The 11,557-nt window shown below is 36.2% G+C and overlaps 1 protein-coding gene across 8 annotated transcripts; it reads right to left on the minus strand.

Annotated features, from left to right (window-relative positions):
• Positions 1 to 4,732: 4,732 nt before the first annotated feature.
• LOC147871272 (transcription-associated protein 1-like) lies at positions 4,733 to 11,389 on the minus strand. 8 transcript variants are annotated; one of them, XM_087340051.1, is made up of 9 exons: positions 11,334 to 11,389; positions 10,067 to 10,496; positions 9,319 to 9,470; positions 8,737 to 8,834; positions 8,150 to 8,237; positions 7,685 to 7,905; positions 7,116 to 7,324; positions 6,368 to 6,581; positions 5,264 to 5,647 (listed from the first exon to the last, which is right to left on the minus strand). In XM_087340051.1, exons 4-6 carry the CDS (start codon positions 8,747 to 8,749, stop codon positions 7,737 to 7,739), a joined length of 270 nt encoding a protein of 89 aa, XP_087196177.1. In that variant the 5' UTR covers positions 8,750 to 8,834; positions 9,319 to 9,470; positions 10,067 to 10,496; positions 11,334 to 11,389; the 3' UTR covers positions 5,264 to 5,647; positions 6,368 to 6,581; positions 7,116 to 7,324; positions 7,685 to 7,736. The 8 variants fall into 8 exon arrangements, with proteins under 8 accessions (XP_087196170.1, XP_087196177.1, XP_087196176.1 ...); XM_087340050.1 differs by having other exon boundaries at positions 5,266 to 5,647; positions 7,116 to 7,327; positions 11,334 to 11,381; XM_087340046.1 differs by lacking the exon at positions 8,150 to 8,237 and having other exon boundaries at positions 5,267 to 5,647; positions 7,116 to 7,327; positions 11,334 to 11,387.
• Positions 11,390 to 11,557: the final 168 nt, after the last annotated feature.

The following is an 11,557-nucleotide window of genomic DNA, read 5'->3' on the forward strand; positions in this document are numbered from 1 at the left end:
TGCTTATATTGATTTTGTTTTTACCCGTTTTTGATTTTATTACATCTCCAGGCTTCTTCCATTTAATTTTCGAGACTGCGCCTGGGTGCCTATATCTGTAAAATCAATTTTAATTTTCATATCGTGATTCTGGCTACCGACATAGGAAATGGAATAATTTTACTCTAATTTTATATTTAAGGAATTACTCAAATATATCGTATTACAAGCAAAAGAAATGCAATCACAAAATATAAAGTATTATAACATACCGGGTTGTGTGTGATGTGCGTGTCCGTTGTTATTGAATGGCAGACAGCAACTGAGTTGTGAGTATCGTGTGTGGCTATATATAGGTGAAAGTTGTTTAGGGGGTTGGGTCAATGGACTGTAGAATGTTAAATATCGGATTGTTCGTGTAAATGTTGCTGTCGTTTAATGCAAGGTTTTGTTTATGTGTTCTTTGTATATGATATTTCTCTATGGTGTCTCTATGTCGTTTGTTTTGTATTATTTTTATAATGTCCATTGTATGTTCTATTTTGTTGTATGAATGTCCTGTGTTTAATATATGCTTTGCATATGCTGAATGGTCTTTATTATGTTTTATTGCTGTAATATGCTCTTTATATCTTTGATTAAAGGTGCGTCCAGTTTGGCCTATATAGGTTAACGGGCAATCATTGCATTTTAACCTATATATGCCTGGTTTTTCGTATTGATTTGTTGTGTCTATTTGTGGTTTTTGTTTCAAGATGTTTTTTATAGTGTTTTTTGTTCTAAATGCTATTTTTATGTTATTTGTTTTAAATGTTTTTGTTATATATTTGGTTTCTTTTCCTATATATGTGAATGTGGCCCATTTGTTTTGTTTATTTTCGTTTCCGTCTTCATTTATGTTGTTTACATTGTTTATTTTATTTTTGGGTTTTAATTCATAATTATTATATCCGTTTTCTATTAGAATTTGTTTTATTGTGTTACATTCAATTTGTTTGTTTTCTGTGGTTATGGGATATGTATTTTTTCTGTTTATTAAGTAGTTAATAGCCATCTGTTTATGTTCATTCGGATGGCATGAAGAGGCATGAATTATGGTGCTTGTATTTGTGGGCTTTCTGTATATTTTGAATTCGAAGTTATTTTCGTTTCGTATTATAGTTAGATCTAAATAATTTAATTTGTTATTTTGTTCTTTTTCTAAAGTAAATTGTATATTTTGATTTATGTTGTTAAATTCATTTAAAACATTTTTTATATCTGTATTTTTTCCATCAAAAATCATGAGTATATCGTCAACATATCTACTATAGTATTTAATTTGATATTTATTTAATATATTTACTATGTAATCATGTTCGAGATATTGTAAGAATATTTCAGATAATATGCTCGAGGTGGGAGCTCCCATAGGTAATCCTGTTTCTTGTTTCCAATATTCATTGTTGAATTGGAAATAATTTTGGTTAATAATAATGTTAGTTATATTTGTAATTTCATTTATTAGATCTGTATTTATATTCTGTCTATTTAGAATATCTCTTATAATATCTCGTAGCATGCTTGTTGGAATATTTGTATACATATTATTGATGTCAAAAGAACAAATTTGTATATTTTTATTATTATGAAAATTTAATTGTTGGATTTCATTTATTAATTTTATAGAATTTGTTATATTAAAGGTATTTGGTAAATTACAATATTCTTTTAAAATGTTTTGTATTTTTATTGCTATTTTATATGCAGGGGCTGATGTCCAATTTATTAATGGTCTGATAGAATATGGGTTCTTACGTAGTTTAATTTTTCCTGTGATGATTGGTGCGGTGTATGATTATAGTATTGTGTTTTGGGATGGTTAAAAATGTTATTACACTTTTGGGTTGTGAAACGACGGAAAATAAAAGTATTGTATTGAGGAACACAAGCAGGATGCAATTAAGATATAAGTTGGGACAAGAACTTCTCAACACTTGGGACAAGGACTTCTGAAGACTTGGGACAAGTGACTTCTCAAGACTTGGGAGTCTAGTCCTGATAGGGATGGGACAGGTCAAATTTAGAAGGAAAATTTTTTGAAATTTTTCGAAAAATCAAAAAACGCTGCAAACCTTCTGAAATGCGCACAAAACCAAAAATTTTCGGAAAATTCGGAAAAAAATTAAAAGTTGAAAATTTTCAAAAATTCTTAGTTTTGTGCGCTTTTTGGACGATTTGCCACGTTTTTCGATTTTTCGAAATTTTTCGAAAAAATTGAAATTTCTCAAAGGGGTACCCCCTTTGAGAATTTTCAAAAATTTTCGAAATTTTAAAAAAATTAAAAACGACTGCAAATGGCGCGAAACGCGAAGAAAACTAAGAATTTTCGAAAAAATTTGAATTCAGCTGACAGGTGAGGCACAGCCCTAAACAAGCAGACAAGACTTGGGACAATAACTTCTCAAGACTTGGGACGAGTGACTTGTCAAGACTTGGGACAAGAACTTCTCAAGACTTGGGACAAGAACTTCTCAAGACTTGTGATGAGTGACTTCTCAAGACTTGGGACAAGAACTTCTCAAGACTTGGGACAAGAACTTCTCAAGACTTGGGACAAGAACTTCTCAAGACTTGGGACAAGAACTTCTCAAGACTTGGGACAAGTGACTTCTCAAGACTTGGGACAAGAACTTCTCAAGACTTGGGACGAGTGACTTCTCAAGACTTGGGACGAGTGACTTCTCAAGACTTGGGACAAGGACTTCTCAAGACTTGGGACAAGTGACTTCTCAAGACTTCGGACAAGAACTTCTCAAGACTTAAAACGAGTGACTTCTCAAGACTTGGGACAAGTGACTTCTCAAGACTTGGGACGAGTGACTTCTCAAGACTTGGGACGAGTGACTTCTCAAGACTTGGGACAAGTGATTTCTCAAGACTTGGGACAAGGACTTCTCAAGACTTGGGACAAGTGACTTCTCAAGACTTGGGAGTCTAGTCGTGATAGGGATGGGACAGGTCAAATTTAGAAGGAAATTTAGAAGGTAGTCTCGTGTGTGAATCACGTACGTCATTGCTAAAATAAACCCCTGCCTTGTCTTGGAAGTGGAAGTGTCAATGACTGATTTCAAATCAGATTAAAATTTCAAAACTCCTTTGCGTTCGTCGGACTCCGTGAGAGACAATAATAACTCTACATGATCGGAAAAATCAACTACCTTTGCACTACAATAATTTTATTCACCGTCTTTACACAAGCTTATAGATTGTTAAAATCACATAAAATTATAACATTTCAACATATGATATTGTTACATTTTAAAATGACGACATGTTTCGATGTTCATTCCATCATCGTCAGGTCTATCAATTAAAATTAAAAACTGTTGCACTTGCTGCCCTGCGTATACTGATTTGTTCTACCCGTTACATTTTATTTGTTTAACCTCCAGGCTTCTTCCATTTAATTTTTGAAGACTGCGCCTGGATGTCTTAAATCTGCAAAATCAATTTTAATTTTCATATCCTGATCCTGGCTACTGACATAGGAAATGGAATAATTTTAAAGAATTACTCAATATATCGTAATACAAGCAAAAGAAAAGTAATCACAAAATATTTAAAGTATTATAACATACCGGGTTGTGTGTGAGGTGCGTGTCCGATATTAATCTACCAAATACGTTTAACATAACAAATTCTATAAAATTAATAAACGAAATCCAACAATTGAATTTTCATAATAATAAAATTATACAAATTTGTTCTTTTGACATCAATAATATGTATACAAATATTCCAACAATCATGCTACGAGATATTGTAAGAGATATTCTAAATAGACAGAATATAAATACAGATCTAATAAATGAAATTACAAATATAACTAACATTATTATTAACCAAAATTATTTCCAATTCAACAATGAATATTGGAAACAAGAAACAGGGTTACCCATGGGAGCTCCAACCTCGAGCATATTATCTGAAATATTCTTACAATATCTCGAGCATGATTATATAGTAAATATATTAAACAAATATCAAATCAAATACTATAGTAGATATGTTGATGATATACTCATGATTTTTGATGCAAAAAATACAAATATAAAAAATGTTTTAAATGAATTTAACAACATAAATCAAAATATACAATTCACTTTAGAAACAGAACAAAATAACAAATTAAATTATTTAGATCTAACTATAATACGAAACGAAAACAACTCTGAATTCAAAATATACAGAAAACCTACAAATACAAGCACCATAATTCATGCCTCTTCATGCCATCCAAATGAACATTAACAAATGGCTATTAATTACTTAATAAACCGAAAAAATACATATCCCATGACCACAATAAACAAACAAATTGAATGTAACATAATAAAACAAATTCTAATAGAAAACGGATATAATAATTATGAATTAAAACCCAAAAATAAAATAAACAATGTAAACAACATAAATGAAGACAAAAACGAAAATAAACAAAACAAATGGGCCACATTCACATATATAGGAAAAGAAACCAAATATATAACAAAAACATTTAAAACAAATAACAAAAATAGCATTTAGAACAAAAAACACAATAAAAAACATCTTGAAACAAAAGCCACAAATAGACACAACAAATCAATACGAAAAACCAGGCATATATAGGTTAAAATGCAATGATTGCCCGTTAACCTATATAGGCCAAACCGGACGCACCTTTAGTCAAAGATACAAAGAGCATATTACAGCAATTAAACACAATAAAGATCATTCAGCATATGCAAAGCATATATTAAACACAGGACATACATACAACAAAATAGAACAAACAATGGACATTATAAAAATAATACAAAACAAGCGACATAGAGACACCATAGAAAAATATCATATACAAAGAACACATAAACAAAATCTTGCATTAAACGACAGTAACATCTACACGAACATTCCGATATTTAACATTCTACAGTCCATCGACCCAACCCCCTAAACAACTTTCACCCAATATATATAGCCATACACGATACTCACAGCTTAGTTGCAGTCTACAGCTCCGTAATATCGGACACGCACCTCACACACAACCCGGTATGTTATAATACTTTAAATATTTTGTGATTACTTTTCTTTTGCTTGTATTACGATATATTGAGTAATTCTTTAAAATTATTCCATTTCCTATGTCAGTAGCCAGGATCAGGATATGAAAATTAAAATTGATTTTGCAGATTTAAGACATCCAGGCGCAGTCTTCAAAAATTAAACGGAAGAAGCCTGGAGGTTAAACAAATAAAATCTATCGGGTAGAACAAATCAGTATACGCAGGGCAGCAAGTGCAACAGTTTTTAATTTTAATTGATAGACCTGACGATGATGGAATGAACATGGAAACATGTCGTCATTTTAAAATGTAACAATATCATATGTTGAAATGTTATAATTTTATGTGATTTTAACAATCTATAAGCTTGTGTAAAGACGGTGAATAAAATTATTGTATTGAAGAACACAAGCATGACGCAATTAAGATATAAGTTACCTTTGCACGTTGCACCAAGTACTACACCATACGCCATTCAAAGTAAGGTGATGAACGATACCGCAACACACACAAAGAGCCATTCGCCTCGAGTCCCCTCCAGAACAGGCCGCATCCACTCGTACGTGTCCGATGCACTGGCGTACATGAAACACAAACACAGATTATAAGTCAAACATACCAACCAGCAATCGCCAATGCTCAGAACTTGGATCCATAAAATGGAAAGAAAACAACACACTCGCACCATAATTTAACTGTATCACCCTTTTTTAAGTTAAAAGGGGGAGGCTCTTAGTGTCATTACATCCACCGGCAATCCCATTTTACGTAAACTGGATGTAAATGATCAATGATAAGGAGATATAAATACAATACCAATTTCAAAAGAATCAAACATGAGCATACATTTACAAAGTTCAAAACCACGACAACGAAGACTGAACCAATCTGACTCAAGTGATATCTCAACCTCTCACAAGAAATAAATAAAACACTCTCTCAAAAAAAAAGAAACTCGCCCTCAGTCTCTCACCGAGAGATAGGGAAGCTACCTTACCTATCCTGGAAATCCTCTTTCTTGGCCAAATTAAAATACCAATGCCAAACACATAAAATGAAGGCAGAGCTACCTCCAATGGAAAACATGGTAGAATACTATTATTATTATTATTCAGTGTTCTGTCTTACGACAAGTCCTTCAAACTGTGAAACTTGTTACAATGCAGATATCAAAACATCTTGTAAACATAAACAAGTGCATGTGCATGGTGGAATATTTCGCTATCTTGCCAAAGAATTTGATTGTGTGAATCATGAATTAGCACATTTCATAATCATATTTCTCGTATACTTACACAATGCATGTCAAGTAGACACAGAGATAAATCTCTCGCAGACATGAGGTCCTTCGTGATAACAGCCGATTGATTTCCTGTCGTCATATCAGTGAGCCAGCAAAGTGTTTCTGCACATACTCCACTCTTTTCCTGGCAAGCAGTAGTCATGTCAGGTGACGCATCCTTCAACCTCAGTAAAGTCCCATGGATCAATCAAGCTTCTTCTCTGCAGCTATTACCAGAAAAAAAATGCAATCACATTCAACACATCACCTAATTTAAAGGTTTCATAACCGATCCCCTTGCTCAAAATTAACCAAAAGCACAGAAAATATCCCAGCAGCTCCGGTCACTGTGCACAATACTCACACGTCAACAAAACTAAATTCCTTACCTTCGCAATTAATCACTTATTAATTAGTAAACACATCACATTAAAGGCTCCACAGCACTACACACATCACACATGTAACAAAACCACTCATTAACAAAACCTTATCACAAATAGTCACCACCCTCGTCTACAAGCTATACCTAACCTCCAATTTTGATGTCCTATGAACAATATATTCACTAGAGAATCATGAATGCCTCTAGCATACCACAGATACAGCAATTATGCCAATCTCTCACCGCACATAGGTCTTTCAACATATCAAATCTCACATTTAAGTTCACAACATCTGAAGTACCTAATAAAATTGGACAGACTCATCTCTCTCACACGACAACCACATCAAATACATTCTAATGCTCATGTACTCACACAACGAATGCCTCGTTCAGACTGATATCAGTTTCTTGCGGATACGATGTTCCTTCTTTGTCCCAGCAGGTTTAATCTTCTGACATCAAGTCGGTCCGCCAACTGTTACCGCACGTACTTCAATGCTTGTCTGGCTGGCAGTACGCAGGTCACGTGACAAACAGCATGGTGCTCAGTAGAATCTGAAGGATCATTCTGTTTCTCGTAATCTGCTACTCCCAGAAAGAGAAAATACAGTCACATTCAAGAAATCAAGACATCACACTCTTCTAAGAGCACACAGTTTTACTTCACCAAGCAGTTAACACTCCTACCTTAGCCAATGAACAAGCACCTTCCATTTTCAGAAGACAAATTCTGTCAAGTTCATTACAAACCCATTCACAAGTTAACTTTAAATACGGGTCACGACAGTGTCACAACCAGCGACCTGACAAATTCTGAACTCCCTCACTCACAGATTCATACTGGAGCCTTTCTTTCCTCCCCCCCAGCAAATTTAAAGCATTCGCCAAGTGGGCCATTATTCCACACGTCATAATACTGCAACTACAAACTCTACAACTCACACACATCACGTCAGTCCCACGCAACTTCTGTTGCCACTGATTCAGTGGATATTTAACGAACAGTTCGCTTGCCGTCTGTTTGGAACCGAGGATGTTGATCGCTGTCTCCAAGATACACGGCTCCCTCTCCTCGTGCCCCATTATGACAGCAAGGGAGTCTACAAACACCAGTCGGTCCATGCCCCTCAGGTTCGCCTGTTTTGATGTCATGGAGAAAGGACCTAAATGAAAGATTAAGAAATGGCAAGCCACTACAACACACCCAACATCTGTAGCACTTCTACTACTAAGGTGAATTCAACCGACAAGGGGCAAGAGGTAGCCGTAGCAATTAGATTTTTTTTCCATATCACCATCAGTAATGCCACTTTATCATACCTTCTGGAAGCAAAGGTGGAAACTTCACCATCAGTAATATAAATTGTTTCAATGTTGAACAATCTAAATTTATAAAACTGAACTCACCAGCTACCTGAGATATCGCCACCATTGTGTAGTGACAAACAAGGAACACACCGTCGTAACTCTTTCATGGCTGCAGCAACAAACACTCCTACCAACATACACAACAGGCCTTACTGGCTTTTCCAGATATGAAGCAGACGCTTTCAACAAGTTCACATACTAAATGTGGTTTTAAGAGAGATTTCAGGTTCTCACAGTGGTCTTTGGGTTCTAACACCACTTGGACTTACAGAAAACCAACACAGATTATGATTTTTAAACATTTAATGGTTCGCTATATCAGCTGCAGTTATCCTTGTGACTAAGCGCAATGCCATGAGGCAGTGGGAGCATGGAGGTACACTCCATGCATTCTCAATTATAGAACAATGTGGAGGTCAGCCTCAAAATGTGGTTCCTTAAACTGGCAAAGAAAAATCACGTTCTTCATTGTTTCTTTGTAGTCTCAATAGAAGAAATAGACAAGTTCTTTATTTCATTAAAACCATTTACTACTTTTCAGGAAAAAAGGTCTTCTTCTTTCAATAATGGCATTGCAATTCAGAAAATAAGTTCATTAAACAATTTACTCAAATGGATGAACTTGCCTGTGACTGCCATCTGGTGAGTGGCTCTGGCTTGCTTGTCCTGCAATCTGCACGCAATCCCATGGACTGCGGAGATCTCCACATGTGGATCATCAGAACTGCAACGGCGAATCACAATGAGTACAGATAATTACACTCACATCCTAATGTTCAGTGTACAAAATGTTGGTCACAACAGTGGCCAATGCAGTAGCTGCTTCCTAAATCAGCAACTGATGTAAAAGGGACAGAGAAAATGGGAAATCTGGGTTTATGATATGAGAAAGAAATACATTACGTGCAGATGCCTCCTGGTACTGGCAGGATACTAAACACAAACTAATTGTGATACAGCCTCTAACAGGCTCACTGTACCAGTAAATAATGAGTTCTGGGTGCTCAGAGAAAGATCTATACCAGTGCCTCATAGACTGCCATGGGACTCGCTTACAATTCTGCGTTGAAAAGCCAGTGATTAACAATCTGTTATGTCATGTTAGTACCATCAGGCTGGAAAAACATCTTTTATTTTGTACACTTTTTTAATATCAAGAATGAGGTTAGTTTTACAATATTCTTCTGCCTCCAACTGCTCTTATATACCTTGGACAGGAGAACAGCTGCTGCACTCTATTCTCATCATCATTAAAATTCAGGGATGCCACCAAGAAACAGCAAATTATTTCCCAGCACTGACGACGGTAGAACGGATCCGTCGTGCTCGACTTCAGAGCACCAGATGCTGTCTCCACGACCTGGAAAACACAAGCAGCAGTTTCAAGTTATAACGAGTGACAACGCAGGCCAGATTCACTGGTAAGGGAAGTCAAATGTTTTAGTTACAGTAACTTTCAAGTACTGCACTTACTGTAATACTCTAAACACCTTTTCTCCACATCAGGGCGCATGTCATATTTATTTCCAGAACCTTTGGGATTCATGGACACCAACATATCATTGACTAGACTTTTATTTTGTAAGTGGACTTTGACAAATCTCAACAATAAAATAAAAATTAATTACAAGTATATAATTTTTCTATAGTCTATGCTAACCGTAATAAACGTCAAAAAGGAACGTATTATACGCGTATCAAGTCATTTAATGATCTTCCACCAACAATTAAAACTCTAAATGATTTAAAGGTGTTCAAGCCTGCATTTAAATTATTTTTCATAATTGAATTGCAGAATCTGAAGGTTATGTACATTCACATGTGAAACACATCCTTGTAATTGTGTCAAAAGTACTGAAGTTTATATGTATTGTATGAAATGATTTGTTCTCCATCCTTTGGTTTAGTCCTAAGAAGGATCTATGGAATGTAAATAAACTGTACTCTCTAACATACCTGAACAATGCAATTCCTTATCCAAGTCACAAACACTACAGGTGCTTCGTTCTGTCTGGTTCTTCACATCTCCAACTCCAAAAAAGCTGCTTCCCCATCACACACACAACTGATCTTCTGAAACGCTGATATTCAGACAAATTAGTCCTCCATGTCTTCGTTGATACCAGTAAACACACACTACAGCTACAGTTCACATGAAAGTTGCTACTCAGTACATCCCCTGATCTCAAACTACTCTTTGAGACAGACTAGGCACTCCCACTAAATCTATAACCGTACACCTCCTCGGAAAGCAAGGTAATCGCACGAGGGCCTGAGGTCTTCCTTGTGGCATTGTGAGGCATGCTACGAACACCCCATACTTGGTCACTAGGAATCAAAAGTGGGCAACGGCTATAGTATCCCACATGCTTGCAGGCACTCCTACCTGAAACAATACCAAATACCAAAATAAATATCCGCATTGTGACACCAGTCGTAACTGCTACTACGAATGCACTCTACACCTCATCAATAATCAACTGGCCAACTAAACCAACCCTCCATGCAACCAAAATATTTCACACTTATGTCCTTCACACAAGGGAAAGATGACACACATCAATTCAAATTAACTTCCACGCCCTGGCAATATATATGAGAGTAAATCTGCACTGGACTCAGAATGCATCCTAGCAACCAAAGAAATACAGAGGGGCAGAACGCCCACGCCATTTTATCATAGGCAGGGACGGCAACGTCTGAAAAACAGCGAACTCATCCGACCTCCTTGTCATAGCAGAGTAGTAGTAAACTACGTCTTACGCAGGAAAAGTCTGAGAACTGTTGGACAAAAAACAATCTTCCACGTGCCAAATTCCTGTTGCGATAAGAAGTGAGCCTGCCAAGTGTACTGAACATACTCCACTGATTTCCTGGCAAGCAGTAGGCTGGTCAGGTGACAGACAGCTTTTCCCCGAGTAAAATCCCAAGGATCAATTAAGCTTCTTCTCTCAGCTATTCCCAGAAAGACAAAATGCATTCACTTTTAACTAACACAAATGCAAAAATAAACAGCATTCTGATGACGCAGTTGATTGAACATGTACTTTTGTTCTTGGGGAGGGGGGCACACCACACACACTTCTGAGTATATAAATGTCACTTATCAATGCCGTAAACGCCTCATGGCGTTTATTTATTTGATTCCTCGGGAATCATCGACACATAACCTCAACCGTTAAACGAGAACACCCCATCATTCCGTAACCTGATGACAGCCCACCTAGATCGCTGTTCGCACACATAAACTTACAGCACCTCCAAGACTCCGAAGACTAGACTCACGCTTACCAACACACACTCACTCTCACTCACTCTCTCTCACTCTCACTCTCTCTCTCTCTCTCTCTCTCTCTCTCTCTCTCTCTCTGTGCGAACTTGACCACAGCGAATTATAGTAGCGAACCCAGTAAACTACGTATTGAGCGGGAACAGAAGGGCAGCCGA

This window comes from Zootermopsis nevadensis, unplaced genomic scaffold (assembly GCF_977971745.1).
Source record: "Zootermopsis nevadensis isolate Lab colony 2312 unplaced genomic scaffold, Znev_1.0 Znev_ptg000060l, whole genome shotgun sequence".
NCBI classification, from domain to species: Eukaryota; Metazoa; Arthropoda; class Insecta; order Blattodea; family Termopsidae; genus Zootermopsis; species Zootermopsis nevadensis.